Below are 19441 nucleotides of genomic sequence, written 5' to 3' on the forward strand. Positions count from 1 at the left end.
AAAGAGCCCAGAAGTCAGACCTAAAGAGTAAAAGATGAAGTCAGTTGCTATTTTCCAAGGAACCGTGGGCTGCAGTTAGAAGGTGGTAACTGGTAACCCCATGGGAAACTTGTTAATGCATCATTTTCATGGAAGGGGAGGAAAAAAAAGGCCAGGCAATGAAAAATACCTAAGCATCTCAGCTTCAGGCTGGTTGTAAAGCCGAACTAAGTGCCACAAAGGCACAATATTAAGCGCTGTGCACCCATAAAATGTTAATAAAACGGAAGAGACCAGCACGCATGTATATGAGGAAACATCAGCCGGCTGCATGCAAAGCACACTGACAAAGAGCAGATGTGCCTGCCGTGGAAATTCGCCAGTTTTTCGGCTTAATTTCCCTTAATGCCTCGTTTTCAGAGATTAGGGGTTCTGTGATTTATCACAGCATCAACAGAGAACGGGGGGAAGGAAAGGGAACCTGCAGCCTCCAAGGAGCCAAAGCAGAGCGCTGTTCCCCCACCCAATTCACCTTCAAAATCTTGGACCTTCTTCATGTAAATCTTCAGCTGCTTCTTCAGCTTCTTTTCATTCTTTTCCAGCTTCTCCAGCAGTTCTTTAAGATCCTGGAAAACGGAAGACGCAGTGGGTTTAAAGATAAAAGGAAAAAGAACAAGCACAAGTCATCTGAGGTGAGTTTGAGGCTGGAGTCACTGGCAGCCAGGAGCTCACGGGCTGCTCTGTGTATCAGTAACACACGACACGAGTGTTTTGACAGAGGAAAATTGTGTTGCTAGAAGCAAAAGGAAAGGCTGACGTTGCCTTAGTGCCTAATTACAGAGCGGAGGGGCCACCAGCAACTCAGAAAAGGCTCAGAAAAAAGAATAAAGGACACGGGAGCGATAAAAGCCTTGGGCACCAAACAACTCAAGGGTATGGATGCTCCAAAGAGCACCAACAGCACCAGGGGGAGATGCTGAAGGAGCCTGCAGAGGGTTTAGGAGGGTTGGAAGACCCCCAGGTGCCTCCCCTTCGTGTTTTGTGTCTCTTTTCAGCAGTCTCTTACCAGGTTTTCATTGGTGAGCCGTGTGATTTCCTGCTGGAGTCCAAACTCCACCTGAGCCTCTGGAGAAAGCTGCAGGGTCTGCAGGAAAGCCTGCTGCTGTTTCTCCATCTCATCTTTCATCGCCTCCACCTGGTTTTGCAGAGCTTCCACCTCCTCCTCGTGCTCTCTTCTCTGATCCTGGAGCTGTGCTTCCAGCAACCTGAGAAAAGGACCAAAGCCATCAGGGATTTATTTCGGTATCGTGGCAGTAAACACCGTTTGAGTTAAGATCCTTCAAAACCAGCCAAGATGGGAGATGTTTCCAGTTAACCTCCCTATAAAAATGACACAAAAGGGGGCAGTATGGCTATAACTCACATGAATCTGTCATTTACTCTACTGGAAATTAAACAGTTTTGAAAGAAGATGGGAAAGGGGGAAAAAAAATCCCAGAACTTCCTTATTAAGCGTGTTTCGTTGTAGGGTTTTATTACAGTTGGGTTTTTTTTTGCTTGTTTTTTTTTGTTTTTTTTTTTTTTAAGCCAGTTGCAACCCCCATTTTCCAGCCAGAGATACAAAAGGATCTTTTCCCACTGTGAAAACAGACAATAACGCACCCAGCCTTGTAATCATGTTGTCAGGATTTATGTCCTTAATAGGCTCGGAAAATACAGGCCCGCTATGAAATAAGTATCAAGCATCTAATTTTCATTTTATTTCTTCGTGCGCATTCGGATTAACCATGAGCTACCCCTCAAGAACGTGTTCCTTCTATGAACTTGGGCTCCTCCTTTGAAAAGTAAAAAAATCATCGCTTATTTTTCCCGTTATTGCCTGGTTTTACCCCGATCTCTCTAGATGGGACTGCTTTAGATGATATACAAAAGATTATGACTTATCCTCTAAATAGTGTTTTCAATCAGCTCGTTTAATGTTTTTTTTATGAAAATCATGGATTTGGAGCCCCCTAACTGCCCTAGAGAATGATTAACAGCTAATTATTAGCTCTTTGGAGCACCGTATCGAACCAGAAGAAGACCCCACGGGTCATCCTGTCTTGCTTTAATTACCATTTGTGTTCCCAAACATCCACCAGCTTGGGTATAAGAGATCCTTCGAGAAGCACCAGCATCCCCAGGAGATGTGGAGGCTTCAAGTCCTGCCCCAATGAGTCCAACTGGGAGCTCAGCCACCACCAGGAGCTGTGCCCAGCCACAATCTCCTCTTAAAAATTAAAGGAGGGTCTCAGATCCTTCCCCTTTTCATATATTCCCCCTCTAGCTGCTCCCACAGAAGGCAACAGGCAGAGGAAAAGAAAGAAATGAAACGGAAAGTGAGAGGGGGAGAGGAAGAAGAGGGGAAAAAAAAGAAAGCGGTTGACCTGGCAACTTGCTTTAAACCTTGATAAGCCAAGCCGAGCTCTCCATCTTCATTGAGATAACCCCAGTCCTCAGTCTTGCTAGAAATAAAGGACAGAAAAAAAGGGAACAAGAGGACAGAGAGAGACAAAAGGTCAATTGAAATAGAAGGGGAAGAAGAGCAGAACCCTTGGTTTTTTATTATTATTTTTTAAGGACACAATTTTTTAAGGAGCCAGGTTCAAAATCACCCCAAAATAACACCAGCTGGTACTTCTACACCACCTCAACTCTTGCAGACCTCTCCACGGGTCTGGCAAAGCCAAACCGAGGACTAAAGGGAAGGGTTATTTGCTCATGCACCTCCTAACATATTTTGGGTTTTTTCATTCAGCCCTACTCAAAACATCTCACTCATAAGTGCGTACTTCACCCCTTTTCTCTTCCAGACCTTCTGTACCCTGGCACATTTCATTAATAATATTTTTTTTTTTCTGATCAAGCAAAAGACATCTTTATCTATTTCCTTCAAGAAACATCACTGGTCTAAAATAAATTATTTCAGTCAAGGGTTTTCTCAGTCATCAAGCCAAACACATCAGCCGTTCTTCAGGGCAGCCTTGGATCCAAATCTCCTTTGGATATTTGTTTTCCCAGCTTCTCTTACATCCATATGAGATCCAATTTCCCTACATATCTAGGCAGAAAGGCAGGGAACTCATTTCTCTTTTTTTATGAGGCGTCGAACGCATTTCAAAGAAGTGTGGTTGGGTGAACCTGTCCAGGTGCACTTCCTACACCGAGATTTTGCTCAGTTTCAACTCCAGTTCGACAATATTTTCTCTTTTGGGAAATAATAATAATAAAAAATTGCTTAACATATCATTGAGATTTCGGAGAAAAAGGGAATCGAGCCAATATGCATCTCCTGTTTTGCGAAGAGCTGTGGTAGGTGCCATTCCCTGGCAAGGAAAACTCTGCCTTTAAAACCACACTCGCTGATACAAACCTCAATAATGGACATTAATCAGCCCCATATGGGGAATTAGAAAGGTTTTGGGGTGTTGCGGCACTGCCACAAAAGGATTCGGGAGGTGTCTTGCTGCTGCTGTCCTGGAGGGGCAATTCAACACCAGCCAACTCTTCTGGCCAATCCAGCTGGTGGAGCCATATGTATGAATTTTGATTAAAACCCCATTTTTCCCCATACATCGCAGGTTTCCGCAAGGATCTGTGGTCTGACAGATATGGGGGGAAGTTTTCTTGGTCTGGTTTGCATTAATCTATTAGCCAGGTCTTTGGTTGTCCAGATGATCCTAACAGAACATGGATTTAGACATGGAAAACAAGTGAAAACCCAGGAAAAGGTCCTCAGATTTCAGCCTGGGAATTCAAGGGAGTGCAATTATACTGAGATAAAGCTGCCCTGGGAAATAAGCTTTGGTTTGTATTCATCAACGTGGCACCGACTTTGAAATCCTTGAGATCTCCTTCTCCCAGACGTTCGTATCGACTGAGGCATTAAAAGTCATTAGGGGTCCTTCCTTGCTAACTGGATTAATTAGTGCACGTGCCATAATTATTTTCTAAAATGCTTCACTCAGACAAGCCTGAACTGAGTTGAAAGGATGCAATTCACAAAGCCTCGTTTCTCCAAAAATTTCACAAATCCTCTGTGTGGCCTGATGCAAGTAGCTTGAAGGAGATGCGAGTGTACCAAACCCCAGAAATGTTCATTTTTATCCTCTTCAGATCATTATCACCTTAAGAGGAAGGGGCATTTCACTTGAAAATGCAAATTTGTTTTGGATTGAACAGAAAAATAGTGCACGCTGCGGTTATCTCTAACATCATCACCTGGCCTTTCGGAGGCCCCCTGTTTCCAGCGAGATCAAACAGCCTTGAAAGAAAGATCCCAAGAACTAAAATGGGGGAACAAAGAGACTACGGAGGTTTGCATTCTGTTATTAAAGCAGAAAATGAGCTGGAAGCTCACTCGGTGCTTTGTTCTTTAGCTGCTGAAAGTCAAAAAAAAAAAAAAAAAAAAGCTGAGTTCACTGAATTTACAAAGGGCTGCTTTTAATTCAAGGTTCCCCTTGACCTGGCATCAAAGGGTTTCCCTCGAGAGCAGCAGGGAGAAACAGAACCGCTCCACGGGCTGGGTTAGCAGCACCTGGCAGCTCTTCCCGTTTTCCTCCTGCTGCATTTAAATTCCCAGATTAATCAGGCATTCGGTGAATTCAGTGAAATTTGGCATGCTCCCCACAATAAAGCTGCATTCGTCACATCCTAAACAGCTGAGATATGACGACTCCAAGCTAGGAGTGACCCACAGGTTTGCCCCAGTGGTGAGAGCATCCCCTTTGGTTAGGGGTGAGAGCGAGAGGTAAAAAAAATTAAAAAAAAATGAAATACTCACTGAAAAAGTGGCTCTTGCTCATCAGTCCTACTTCAGAATTTCAATCCCACCAGAAAAGCTTCACCTCGAAATATTTATTTATTGATGAAGATTAAAGAGAAAGCGGTTGTGTGTTTTTTGTTTTTTTTTTTTCCAGATTGGTGCCGGGGGGAGGGAATGTTAATTTATATCCCCCCAAAACAACAGCCCGTGCTCCCTGAGCATTTGTTTTCGTCTCTTTTATTGCCATCAGCTCCAGCCTACAGCTTATAAACCTACCCAATATCCAAACAAATGCACAGGGAACCGTACCACGGGGAAGCTGGTGATGGTTTACAAGCCACTGGATAAATCACCACCAAAAACCTCACCGATCATACCTCGAGCTACTGCTACCACGTTACAGGAGCTGTTTCTCCAGCCCAGCTTCGCATTAAAGGCAAACAAGGGTAATAGGAAACTGAGCCTGGAGACTGCAGATTTCCCCTCCGAAACCTCAAGAGATGAAAAATTGCCGAGGTCATCGCATGAATTTTTAAATTGCAGCTCACTCGTGCACTTGCAAGGAAGAGAAATTCTTAGTATCGTGGAAAATCAGATGGTTTGAGCATTTCGGGTGATTTCTGAGCTTGATTCCATCCTCACTGCAGCAGTCAGGTCTGCAAACTAAATCAATCTCACCGTCCCTACTCCGCAGGAGGGCTAAAAGATTGCTCAGCAAGTTCACTTTAGGAAAGCAAATATTCAGTAGCAACAAAGTGGGGGAAAAAAAAAGACACAAACGATTCCCCATCAAGCTTTTGTGTCCACCAAGTTCCAAAACCATTACGCAGCTCTTCATAATTGTTCGTGTCACATTCATGGATGGCGTGTCTCGGCTCATAGTCATACAGGCATGAATACAATCCTAATTAAGTCACGGCCTTTCCCAGCCTGGTGTGCTAACGACCTACTGCAGCCAGTTTGCAAAGTGGCAAAGCATCCCGTGTTTGTTAAAAGCCATTCATCCACAACGGTTCTGTCCCCCAAATACCTTGTTGAATGCAAATTGGGTAGGAAATATCTGCATTTGTCAAAGAAAAGGAGATAAAGATTCAATTCCCACGCAGTAAAATAAACATTTACTTTACATGTGACCTCGCAGTTTAATCTAAGTAATTTTGCCTTCTTGCAAGGCGCTATCTTTTTACTTTATATCCTCCTGGATGGTGGCAAGGATTGATTTAATGCCTCGCAGTATAAACCCTCTGGTACCATACAGACAGATGGTGACAAATTCCTTCCCAGCACAGCATGAGGAATTGCTTGAAATGAGTAAATCAAATTTTCCAAATCTTCCTTCTTGCTACCAATTATGCAGTGGAAGAGGAGTTTTGTTTTTTACCTGTTGCTTCCTTGACTTTTTCAGCCACAGAAGCAGAAGAGTGGGAAAGCTCAGCTCTCCCCAAATCAGGGCTGAGCCAGAGGGATAGGAAAGGCTCAGAGACAGGGAAATTTTCCCTTAAAACACCCACTCAGGAGCTCTTCAAACAGATTCCTAACCTGGCAGCACAATCCCTGCCTTTGTTCTCCCCCAGTACAAGCCCAAATCCAGTTTTGCTCACTTCTACGTTGGCTTTTCCACCCGTCCCACGTCTGCCTTCCCTTGGGGAGGCACTGGCCCAAAGACAAGGGCACCTCACCCACGAGGAGACCAGCATCTTCAGTCCCATCTTTATGGCCTATCCTCATCCCCAGCCCCAGAACAGAACCCAGAAGCTGCTAACTCTCCAAAATATTTTGGTAATTTAGGACCAGATCCCATCTCTCACACTTTCCTCAGTCCTCCAAACTGCTGGAAGAGTTTGGGCCGCGCTTACCGGTTCGTCTCGCATATCCCCTGGTAGGCCTCGATCACGTCCTCCTGGTCGATGTGCTTGTCACTGTTGGGCCAGCTGGCAGGGCTGGTGATGGGCTCCTAAATTCAACACGAAAAACACAGCAACGTGACCTCCTGAACATCCCTCAAGGTCCCCAAAACTGAACAAGTCCCACGAGTAACGGAGCTCCCTCAGGGCATCCCTCAAACTAGAGGGTTCCTACAAATTCATACGTGCAAGAGGATGAAAGAAGATGAAAGGAGGATGAAGAGAACCCAGAAGGGAGACAAGGAGTGCCCGTGTGTGGCCCGAAACACAAAAACATCCTAAAACCTCCAGGGAGGATAAAGTGGTGAATTAAAAAACCCAAGTAAGAGTTTCAGAAAATGCACCCTTCGGTCAGAGCAGGCTTTAAACAAAAAAGCCTTCGTGAGAAGGGTCAAACTCTTCCCTTGCCTACGTGCCAGTAGAGACACCACGACTGCACCAGCATCACACGAGCAGAATCTGGTCCAGAAACCATTTTCCACCATCCCGTTTCCTTGCGGAATAGGTTGGTTGTCACAAAACATCACCGGGATCACCTCAATGTTTCCCGGAATGGGAAAAGGCAAGAGAAATCCCATTAGCCTCTCCTTTACCATATTTTTGCCCGGCTCTTTCTGCTGGGCCGCCTTCATTATCTGCGACCTCAGGATGAGCACTTCTTCCTTCCGCACTTCCAGCTCCTCGTTGGCCGACTTCAGCTGATTCAGCAAGAGGTTATAACTGTCCTGAACATCGTTGGAAGAGTTGTTCTGGGTTGCTCGGTCTGCGATAGCTTTCCTCAGCTCGTTAAGTTCATTTTTCAGCTTCTTGTTCTCCGACTCCAGCTCTTGCCTCTGGAAAACACCAAACCATCACAAGATTGAGCGAAACTGCCAAGCAATGGGTTGACTGCCTCATCTGCTTCTAAGATGCCTCTCGTGATGATGATCCCAGCTGAACCATCAATTCCTGCCCCAAATCACCCTTCAGAAAATATTTTTTCTGCAATCAATAGCTTGGTGCTATTTAATCTCATGTGGCGACACAGAGGAAAATTGGCATTATTCATTGGCATTATTTCTAAACACAAAATCAACCCAATAGAGAACCCAAACGCATTTTTAGCTCTCTACCCCTTTTCCTTCTTAATCAAGAAATCACCACAAAACCCCACAATGTTTAATTCATTTCTGGCTGTCCTTAGATAAGCCGCAAGGTGCGGTCTTACACGGCCCTTCCCACTGCCAACATCCCCTCGGGTTTGAATTCCCACTGCATCTTCCTCTGTCACCCAGCCCGTAATTCTCCCCATCACATTTGCAGTTAAAGGATTTTCTCTCCCTGCTATCTTGTCAGCTGCTGGCATTTGACAGACGGGGTCGACGCTGTGCAGGTTTTACACCAACCGCTCCCCCCGAATAAAGATGCGTGAGCGGTGATGTTTTGCTGAGACAACTGAAGGGCTCCTTTGCTTTTTCGTGACAGTAGGAGAGAGAGGAATAACAAATTTGGGCAGCTAGACAGCCTCTAGCTCGGTGTCTGGCGTGGATTCCCCTTCCCTAGGGACCGAGCTCCGTGGGGATTCTCCAGGGTCTACAACAGCACAAACTCTCCCCCAGGAGATTCGGGTTCCTCTCTCCCCCCTCTGCCTTCTGGCCCATCCCACAGTTTTCTTGTTAACTATGGGATATCTACCTCATTAGCAGCTTTGGCTAATGAATCTGAAAGCCACTGAGGGGGATGGGGGCAGTTTATACAATTTATACAGCGTGTAGCTCGCACAGCTGTGCAAACCTTATTTCCATAGGAAACGGGTGTTATAATTATAAATCCTTCCAGATTATAAATAGCAGCAGAGGTGTGAACAGAAGAGCTGATCTGACATCTGGACAGCCAGCCCTCTCCTGGATGAACAAACACCATCATTAACAGAGCACACTCAGGTACTTAAAGCCATCTGTCATTTAAAAAATTGTAAGAAACGCGTTCGATCCGGCAATTCCTCCACGTCCACATCAACCACGGCTCAAGCTTTTCAGTTAAGTGTTGCTAAAAGAAGTTTGGAGAGCGTGTACACGACGGGAAATCTTCACCAAGAAGGGTTTAACTCTTGCTGGGTAGCTCAAGCGTTGACTCACCTTGAACTCTTCTGGGCAGGCTCAGCCAGATGAAGGGGAAAAAGCAAGGCATTAATTGATTTTTCTACCCAAATGGGTTTTGATTTTTTTGCTGGAGAAGCCTTTCTTGCTTTTCTTGCAGGTCAGCCACACTCCTAACTCCAAAGGCTGGTTGTAGGCATCTAGGAAGATGCCTAGACAGCAGCGCTAGAAGGGTGAACCTCCATAAATCCGAGGTTAGTGCTGCTGTGACAGCAATTCATTCCCTATTCTATTTCTGGTCCTCGATAGGAGAAAAAAAACACCCTCTATAGAAGCTTATTTAACGATGAGCTTACAAATTCAAGAGCATCCCAGCTATGTGAGGAGAGAGAAATCAAACTAGGCTTTCTGCTCCTGCTAGGAGCACAAAGTCAGTGCAAGGACTTCTCGGTGCTTTTGTTCCCATTCCCCCAGCCCCAGAAAATACATTTTTCACTGATCTTTTTGTTGCATGTGCATAGCTCAGAGACACACCTGCCACCAGGATCTCCCCAGGAGAATAAACAAGGAGTTTCCCATCCTCCAGCCCTACCTTACAGCTGGCTGGGCACATTTTAGGACTGCAGCAACTAAAAACTCTCTTTATGCGTTATAAAGGACTCCTAATAAGGAGGAATTCACCACGTGCAGCTTTTAAACACCAGCTCCTCCACATAAAAACTTTTTAAGCTGGCACAAGGGAAAAATAAATTTGATGGCACATGACTCTCGAAGGAGCCGTGTATTTCAACTCATCTATAGGGAATGCAAAATCCTCTCCTTTAGGAATACGTTTCCTGCCACGATGTCATTTGAAGGAACTGCTCCTGGCTTTTCTACGGTTTCTCCTAGACCTGAATTCACCCCAAACCCCACGTGTCACTGCTAGTCTGATTTTTTTTTTGCCAGAAAATCACCCATTTGCCAGAAACTGCCAGAAAATCACGAGTGGGCCCAGCAGAGTCTGTCTTTCTCTTGCTGAGCACTGTACGGATTTAAAGCAAGCTCTTAGAGCTGGTTGTTCATTTTTGCCACCTTCAGCTCATTTTCCTACAGCCACGGTGAGAACATCACGATGGAAATCCTTAAAAAACACCGTGCTGGAGATTCCTAAAGAGCTCTTGCGGTGCAACGTCAGGGTTTTCCCCTTCCAACCTGCAACTTCGCTTTGCTTTACAAGGTCAAGTCAAAGATCTGACTTAAAAACCTTCACAGCCACGTTTATCCAACAGAAAGACACTTGGGCAATGATCCTAAAGCTCCTGCCATGCTTCTGCTCCAGCGGGCTGCACAGAGGTACTAATGAAACTCAACAAAAATAGCACGTTTGGAGCCTAAAAATTGGATGGACTAAGTGCCAGGTAAAGCTGCTGCTAGAGGTATGCTCTCGAGTACGAGCTCCTCGCTCACCTTCAGACTATTGTAGGCAAAATCTTCGTGGTCCGAAGCCATTTCGGTCTTCGTCTCGATTACCTGCAGGGGTTGAAGAGAGAAGTTGGTATTAAAGAGGAGCCAGAGGAGCTGATCGGGCTGAACCAGCCAGCTCAGCAAGAATAATATTATTAATTGGAGTCCCAGCTCCACGTAGCTGGGGCTGCTTGGGGAGAAAATGGCTTAATTTCTTGTTAATATCTTGATAACCGTGGCTTGTTGCAGCTTTCCCATTTCACACATCTCCTGCAAGCTGCTAGAGAGGATCAGTGGGAATATCTGGTGAGCCAAGTGAATAATTGCCACTGAGGCTTTTGTTGAGTCTCCTATGTGTTTGTTGACGAATGCAATAGATCTCACACGGAAGATAAATAAAATAATTGCCAAACAAAGCACCAGAAGCCCTGGATGCTTCCATTATGCAACCAAGAGTGAAGGCATTTGCTTAGGGTTTCATGTAGTAGCACGTTTATTGCTTCAGGACCCTATAAGCACAGACCCAGCGTGCATCATCTCCCCACACATTGCCCTATAACGAAGCTCAGAGCTCTGCAGGGGAAAACCTACACACAAGCTGCCATCAAAAGCTCCCTCTGTGCCATAAATGAGCTCGCTCATTTTCTAGAGAGATGAATTTTCACATTTCAGTGACAAGACAGGACCGAGTCCTGCCTCTCAGTTACCATCAAGCTGTCCGTAACAGCAATTTTATTTGTTTTAAATGGCTTCCAGGCAAACTACCCAAAATACAGAAAGAGCTTGGGTTCCATAGGGAAGAAAGAACATATCAAAGGCAGCCCCTTGTCCTGCAAGACAGAGGAAAGGAAAAATACACTCTGCTAGCAGCTATCTTGCTATTTCTGATTTATTGTGCTGTTTTAGCCTGCGATGAATCCCTGCCAGATGTGGTCACAAAAGCCACAGGAACTGGGATTTGAAACGTGTTTTGGGTTTCCACCGCCTCCCGAAGAACCCTCTTGAACGTTTTCCGTTCTATCTTTAGGCTCACTTGAGATACTGTCCTAAATGTGTTAAAATAAGCATTTAGTCAGAAAAAATATCTCTCTTCTCTTGTTTAATTGTCATCAGCTGCCAAAAAAAAGTTCCTCTCCGTTTCCTCGATGGATTTTCTGCCTTTTAATGTGACCTTGGTGCTCCTAAAACTCAGTTCCTATATTGTGTCCTCGGGCAACCAAGGCAAGCCAGTTATAAACCTGAAATATTCCTACTAATTCAAAGGCATCCCTTACCTGGGCTTTCTTGCTTTCTTGCTCCTTCTTCTCCAGCTGGGTTTGTAGCTTCTTCCTCTCCTGCTCGAGCTCCCTCACTCGCTTCTGTAGCTTTAGGAAGAGGCTCATGTCCATGGCTGCTTTATCCGTCCCAACCTCCTGAAGAAGAAACTCTTTAAACAACGACTTTTAATGTCCCAGTTGACCCATTTTAATAAATTATTGATTATTGCACGTCCATTAGATAGGCTGGCTGCTTGAGGCCATGGTTAAAAAGATAAATACCTGGCTAGAAGGGGCTCAGGCATTTTTAATTAGTGGGCTTTTTTTGTTCGGTTGGTTTTTAATTGAACATTTAATATTAGAGCACGGCCAATACTGCTTGCCTTGACATTATGCTAGAACCTAAAGCCACGGTTTATAAGATGAAATTGGCTTCCCCAAATGCTCTCAGAGCAGCTCAGAAACACAAAAATAACAGAACAGCAGCCGTACCTCCACCTGCTGCATCACATCCTCGGTGTCTCCTATCTCAGAGGTGGAGATCGATGGATAATTAGAGTCAGACTCCAAGCTGCTCTGGTTGGATGGGTTCCTCCGGTGCCCCGGTGCTTGCTGTCAAGGAGCGACACGGATACACAACGCCTTCAGTGTTTAAGGAAGGATTCCTCACAAAGCACTGGTTCTTTGAGCAAATATTTGTGTACGGTAAGGTTACCTTCACGACAGGCTGGACTGTCTCTATTTTCTAATTTCTGGCTCCCGTGCCCTACCATAACGCTCATATTAACACGTAGGCTTATATTAAAATAAAATATAAAGGGATCCAGAAGCTCGCTTTAAAAATCCTGCATGAATTACAGGCTGCTCATGACACCAGATGCCTGTTAAGTGAGAACATGCAAAGCTGAGCTCAAGATTATTCTGTTCACACAACCCCACGGGGCTCCCTTTACACGCTCAGCCTTCCACCGAACCCAGCAGCACTCTAACCATCAGCTCTTTTTCAGCAGTTCTCCTAAAACTTCAGCAAAGCTGAATCTAAGAACTCTGCCCTTTGAAATTCTCATGCCTTGCTTTTGTTTTTTTCCAAATTCAACACCCACTTGGCACGTGAACATCACTGAAACCAAACGGAAAACAAGATGCAGGTGCCAGCTTCTGCTGTGATTCACTGCTTTCTCCAAATTGTTAACAGAAAGTGGAAAATGTCAGCATCCTTTTGCAAGACACACGCATGGTTTGGCTTCAGCATGAACATTTGGTCCTAGAAACCTCAAGCCCAAACCACACAACAATATCAGATCTGCCACGTGTTTTGGGGATGAGTAAGCCACGTTATCCAAGCACCAACACGATGGCCAGGACAAAAGAGAATAATTTCAGCTTCGTTACCTTTATAATGGTCATTTCATCCCTCAAGTTGTCATATCTCTGCTCCAGCCTCGAATACTCTTTTATCAGGTTCTGGTACCGAGACCTCTCCTCCTCCAGCTCTTTCTTCATCTGGATGTTTTCCTCAGCTGTGCTTCGTGCAAATTCATCTTCAAAACAAGAAACACCAACAGTGAATCGTGCTCTTCATCTCTGAAAGGAACTTCTTGTAAACACGTGCAATAACATCGACTAATTAGCAAATCTCTCTCTGCCAAGAACCTTTAAAATACATATGAGCATTTGTTAGTAGTTAAAGGCTTATCATTTAGATCCTACTCCTTGCTATTTGGAACAGCTCTGGCTCTTCTGCAAGGCTCAGCCGTGCCAGCTCCAGCTCCCACAGGCTGGCCATAAACCCACTTGCAAACAGGCTGGCACAGAACAGAAATATATTGATGTTTAAGAATTGTCTTTGATGGTAACTGCATTTAAAGACTTCTCTGCCTGCTTCTTCCCACCACCAGACTGGACATAGGAAGAAATCAGCAGCAGCATTTTTTATTTTATCATATAATCATCAACCACTTACCGCGGTAAGGCTGCAGGCTTAAGAGTGTTTTATATTAAAATTAATTTATTTCTTTAAAAACTCCCCTTTGGAAGAAAATCTGCTCCTTTCCCCTTTTTGAGAAACCAGGCAAGTGTAAGTCCATGGGAACCAGTAAGGAGAGAGCCACCAGCACCTAACAGATGGCACTGTTTTTAGGAACCCAAAGCTAAATCTAAGCCAGAAGCATCAACGATCCCTTTCCTGCTCTGCTGGGATCAAGTTGAGGTCCCTAATCACTTTCAATGTTCGTTATCCATTTCAAAATACCCAGCCTCCATGAAGCAGAAAGGTCAGGCTTCTCCCTGGGAGCCCTTCATTTCATGCACCCGATCGAAACCCCAGGTATTGGGGGTAATGAGGTTCAGCTGTGCCCACACTTGTCAAAAAAGCACTGGAAAGCTTCAGCCAGCCACTGCCTAACTCTAAAAGGTGCCTTCCACATCCAGAGAAACACAAACAGGAACCACCAAGCCATAAACCTTTCTGCTTACCTTCCGACTGGCAGAGGATTCTGCTGTTAAGCTCCTCTTTCTCCTGCTTCAGGAGGGCGTTTTCTTCTTCCAGGTCGGAGATACGCTGCGGAACAAGGCAAAAATTATTGCTCACACATATTCAAGTCACTTTACACCCCTGCAGAAGCTCCAGGTCAGCGAGGCATGGTGCGTGCTTTGTATATCAACTATTAACACCACCAATTGCCTAGCAAAAAGTAACGAAAACTAGAACTGAATCCTGCTAAACAGTTTGTTTGTATTGTTTTTTACCTTTTTTCTACTACTTCTTTATTTAAAATGAAGGGAAACGATGCCACTTGTCACCTAACAGCAACACTGGGCTGAAGCTGACTGTCTCCTGTGCTGTAATTTTGTTCGTCCTCATGAATTTTGATCCATTCACTAGTGTCATCCCACTGCCCCTTGCTCTCTGATCCATTCATTTGCTCTGTGACTACGATTTCACCCATCTCTCTGTACAGTAGGAGAGCTGGAGGCTGAAAATACAATGAGAAAGTGAAGAAGAGACATTTTAAGGTATGGAAAAATCCTGCTGGTTTTTTTTTTGTTTGTTTGTTTGTTTTTTTGTTGTTGTTTTTTTTTTTTTTTTTTTTTTAAATGGTGTGAACTGAGCCATGATTTGAATCGTGATTTTTGCACCAACAACTTCGCTATATCCCCTCATTCTTGTATCACTTCGAATAAATGCCCTAGCAGATGTTAGATCAGCTTTGATGTCTTCAAGTTCAGAAGGATTCTTAAAAGAAATTAAAAAAAAAAAAATGAGAGGAACCATAACCTATGCTGCAATAGCACAGAGAAGAACTCGCCTCATTTATCCCAACAGGGAAAAGATAAGGAATAATGGGATATTATAAGGAATAATGGGATATTCCTTAATGGAATAAGGAATATTATTCTACAAGTGTTCTCTAGGACGTGCTGATAATGAACTCTCTTACCCAGAAGACAAAGTTATGATGGTTGGAAGACAAAACTGGACAAAAAATTGGACCCTTTTTACAGCTTTGCCCCAGAGCCCTGCTGCGCCACCGGTGCCTTCTGCACCTCCTGCCCATCTTTCTATGGGAAACCAATCACTGAAGGTGATAAAATTCCTGAGCAGGTTTTTAACCATCTCTCCTCCAGGGTCTGGACCTCCAGCTGTGAGATCCAGCCTCTGAGCATCACTTTTGAAACTATTCCAGCACAGGACCACAAACCTGCTCGCCCCATCTCCTGCTGCCAGCCATTTCCAGGGCACTGCTGGCATGAAATGCATTTCTTAGAGCAAAGCAATAACCACAACATTTCCCTGGCTTTTTCTCAGGTCTTCCCACTGATAAGGAACTGAAGGGAGCAATTGGAAGCTCACGTCAAAGCTGGGAGCCTGCACTCCTCGTTAGAAATGGAAACAACCGCCGTGGTTTATAATTAAACCATTTATCGACGTGGTAAACTACACAGTATTTACTCAGTCATAGGCGCTGCTGCAAGAAGGGAAAGCTTTTGCTTTGTTTCTCTGCTTTTTGAAAGCGTTTCTTCAGTTGTTAAAACAACCTTTCTTCTGAGTGCTGGGAGGGGGATTTGCAATCGAGAACAGAGAGAAGCTGGTTTTCCTCAGAGCATCACCTTCAAAATAAAACATCCTTTCAGGCTTCTCCTGGTTTCAGCTAGGACAGAGTTAATTTTCCTCCTAGTAGCTGGTAGGGTGCTGTTTTTTGGCTTAGGATGAGAAGAGTGCTGATAACACCCCGATGTTTTAATTGTTGCAGAGCAGTGCTTACACCAAGCCAAGGACGTTTCAGCTTCTTGCTCTGTCCTGCCAGCGGGCAGGCTGGGGGTGCAGCAGGAGCTGGGAGGGGACTATTGTCATCATTATTGTTATTGTTGTTATTATTATTTTCCTGTCTTATTAAACTGTCTCTATCTCAACTCACCGGCTTCACTTTCCCATTTCTCTCCCCCATCCCAGAGAGGGAGGGTGAGCGAATGGCTGTGTGGTGTTTAGCTGCCGGCCGGGTTAAACCACAACAAGGCTCTAAAAGCCTGAGTTAACAAACTGAGCCCCGGGACAAAAAGGATCCTTTTGCTTGGGGTCGGAGAGGAGAAAATCACCGAGTCCACATCCTCCAACGTGGGGGCAACGCACAAGCACACGTGCAAAAAGTGCCCTCAGAGGGAGGTGATCCCTAATCCCAGATCTTCTTCCCCTACCTCAAAGCGACTCACCTTCGGGTTGTCATGAGAAAAACATTTGTTCTGGAATTACAATTGCAGAAGGATCATTCACAACTATTTGAAGGAGGAAATTAAAGCCACACCTCAGGCGACAAGCATGGGTGTGAAGGTTTTTCAGAATGAGCCTGGCCGGTGAAGTAATTCAGGGTAAAATGTGCATTTGGGCTTTTTGCTTGAAAAAAAAGCAAACTCTCCACATTGGATTCTCTTTCACCTAGTTGAAGGATTTCTCTCCTATTTGAAGGATAGAAAATTAAGGCTCTCCTCCTTCGGATTTGCAAAGCTTTCACCTGCAAGAGACCCACATGAGATAGGACACGACAAACACACGCACCTTTCTGAGCAGGTCTTTCTCCTTCACGTAGCTGTCTTCCACCACCTTCCTCTCGCCGTGGGCTTTTTCCAGCTCCAGCCGGAGGTGCTCCATCTCCTCCCGCAGGCTGACGAGCTGGTTGCCATCACCCTGCTGGCTCTGCTGGTACTGCTCCAGCTCCTTCTTCAGCTTCTCCACCTCAGAGGAGTGGGCAGACGTGAGGGTAGAGAGCTGCTCGTTCAGAAGTTTGTATTCCTTGTTCTGCGGCCGGCACCCCAAAAAAGAAGAAAGCAATACCGTAAGCAAGATCCAGCCAAAAAAAATATAACCAGGCTTTTAAACTTTTGTTTTTGAAAGGTTTTAGTAGTTGTAAAGGACCGGGTTCATGCCATTGTATGGAAGGCTCGTGCCACGTGGAGGCTTAGGAAGAGCGGAGGTGAAGAAGTCAGAAGGCAAAACAGTTGAAAATTGCCCATTTGTGACTTTATTTTCCCCCTTTTCCTTCAAAAAACAAAATAATAAAACTCAATAGACTAGAGAATTCCTGACATACATTTTTTTAACTGGTCAGGCCAAGGAGTAAAGCAGCAAAGGCAGATCTTGAGCCACCACTTCGTCCTCTTTCAAGGTGTTCATGGGGTTCAAAAAAGCAAGAACACAAACTCAAGTGCAAAAAGCACTCTGCAACAGAGCCAAAGGCCCCCATTAGTCCCAGAACAATAGAGTTTTCCACGAACTGTGCAGCCTGGTTAAGAAAAGCAAACATGAAAGTAGAGAGTTTTCTCTTCCAGGTCTACATAGGGTCTTCTTCTCCTGATCATCCCTCCCCCTAAGCAAAGGGGATGGAGCAAAAGCCCCTGGAAAACACCCCAATGTACCCCCTCTCGCTGGGATATTCTCTAGGAAAACAGATTTAATCCTTCCTCGTGTGTGCAACGGTCCCTCACATGATTTAGAAGCTGAATTAAAGAGGCCCAGCGTGTGAGCAGCGGCTGATGTATGATAATAGGTTTTAATGTTTGCGAAGAATGATCTTCTCTTCTTTGGGGGCGCACTGAGCACAGCGTATCTCTACCCAGGCGTGAGCTAAAGAGGCAGAAATAGAAATGTTTTCTATTCAGATAAAGGTACAACTGCAGCTCTGCGGGTTACCTGCGACGTATTTTCTTAAAAGCTAATGGCTCTTTGAAAAGGTCGTGTTTATAGATCAGCAAAGACTGAAATAGGGGGAACTTCAGGGAAAATATGCTACGACAAAACCTGTATAGAAAACCCTCTGCCCAAGTTTTCCCTCTTCTTAGCTACAGTTCTGCAAAGCTCAAGCAAGCAAGCAGGCATTTTAAAATTAAACACTGCAGTTTGAATGTCAGACTACTGCGGCGCACACGCTGTGGCCAATTAATACAAGCAAGGAAAGCAGCCAGAATCCCCCAAGTGGCTTGACTCTGCAGTATCCGAGCCAACGCACGGTCATTTTTCATCTTCATCATCGCAGGACCTCAACTGTCGTACGGGGATGGGAGAGATTTAAGGCTGCAAGGAAACTGAGCGTGATGGGCGTGGGTTCCTGACACCTCCTAATTGTCCGACGCGTTTCCAAGCTGCTGGTTTGGCTTTTCGAGCGACGGTTTTCCAAGTTTCCCGATTTTATCTTCCTTCTGGGCAGCTCACACAACTATTATCGCACAATTTGTGCTCTTCAGACACAAGGTGGAGACCCAAGATCCAAGTGGCATGCACGGTGGCACCCTTCCCTTACAAATATCTGGCCAGGAGAAGGCCGCTACCACCACGTTGGCCTCCCCAGGCCTCTTGGGAAGACAAAATCCTTCCCAGAAATGGAAAAACAGAGAGGCACGAAGTGGAAGCAGGCCCACGCCAGCCCCAACGCGGCTCGGGACCTACCTGCTCGTCGATCTTCCTCTGAAGCTGGACCACTTTGTTCTCCATGCCAATGTTGAGCTTCTTCAGGTGCTGCGCCGAGCGGGCCTCGATCTTCAGCGCCTTCAGCTGCTGCCTGGCCTTCCTGCGCCGGTAATAACACTGCAGGACGATGGTGGCACCTCGGATCCGTCGGAAACGGGTGCGGGCCAGCCAGCCGCGGGCGTATTTCTGGAGGATGGTGGCTTTGTGCTCGGCGAGGACCTTTAAAACACAAGCAAGAAGGAATCAGGGGAGAAGAGGCACCCGCAAGGTGGCAGCGGTCCTTGTTTGGCTGTGACGCGGCACCCAGCACTTCCCAAATTCCTTCAAAAGCATTTGTCCTCAAAGTAGGAGCATCCCGGTAGGTGCTAAAGGTGGTGGCTGGAGACAGCAGCTTTTATTTTGCATTTTATTTTATACCCAGGTGGGGATACTTCAATTTCTGTGACACTGAGTCTTAGGAGCCACCCTGCTTGAACGAGTCAAGACCCTCTTGGCCTTGAAACAATCATAAATAATCATAAACAAGAGGGTAAATAGGATCCTGGTGGGTGACTAGGGGATATCTGTGTAACCCCATCACCTCCAGGACCAGGCTCTCCCCTCCTGGCTCATCTTGCCTCTGATTTCAAGCATCCCCGTGACCCCCCGCTCAGGCATAACAAGACTTGGTGACAATCAGCATAAAGCTGGGTCTGGAAAGTGGGCAGAGGATTTCCCAAAGCTGTTCTCAGTTTCTGTAGAGAGATGGGCTGTCACCGTAACACCGGCTGTCGTTAAACCTCTACTGCTCTGCTTCCAGCTCCTGGCTAAACGCAGGAAGCTAATGGAGAGAAACAATTAAAGAGGGATTCCTATCAATAAACGACTTGTCACCTTCGATGACAGACCCCACCAGTCTTCCTGTCGTACTGGAAATGGCAGGGAAGTTTTTGCCGAGCACAGCTTGGATTGAATGACATTTCCAGATTTCCACAACGCCTTCTGGCATTTGTGTGACCAACTTCATTTAGCTTCTT

General features: G+C 45.4%; 1 protein-coding gene across 1 annotated transcript in view; it reads right to left on the minus strand.

The window, feature by feature from the left end:
- The window catches only part of MYO5B (myosin VB), a 69660-nt gene that overhangs the window by 9601 nt on the left and 40618 nt on the right, over positions 1 to 19441 (minus strand). The window contains exons 21-31 of the mRNA XM_068664868.1: positions 18405 to 18644; positions 16521 to 16760; positions 13943 to 14027; positions 12860 to 13008; positions 11960 to 12079; positions 11486 to 11623; positions 10215 to 10277; positions 7281 to 7520; positions 6640 to 6737; positions 1046 to 1244; positions 512 to 605 (exon numbers count right to left, since the gene is read on the minus strand). Coding sequence (XP_068520969.1) covers positions 512 to 605; positions 1046 to 1244; positions 6640 to 6737; positions 7281 to 7520; positions 10215 to 10277; positions 11486 to 11623; positions 11960 to 12079; positions 12860 to 13008; positions 13943 to 14027; positions 16521 to 16760; positions 18405 to 18644 — 1666 coding nt within the window. The remainder of the gene's footprint in view (positions 1 to 511; positions 606 to 1045; positions 1245 to 6639; positions 6738 to 7280; positions 7521 to 10214; positions 10278 to 11485; positions 11624 to 11959; positions 12080 to 12859; positions 13009 to 13942; positions 14028 to 16520; positions 16761 to 18404; positions 18645 to 19441) is intronic.

This window comes from Anas acuta, chromosome W (assembly GCF_963932015.1).
Source record: "Anas acuta chromosome W, bAnaAcu1.1, whole genome shotgun sequence".
NCBI classification, from domain to species: Eukaryota; Metazoa; Chordata; class Aves; order Anseriformes; family Anatidae; genus Anas; species Anas acuta.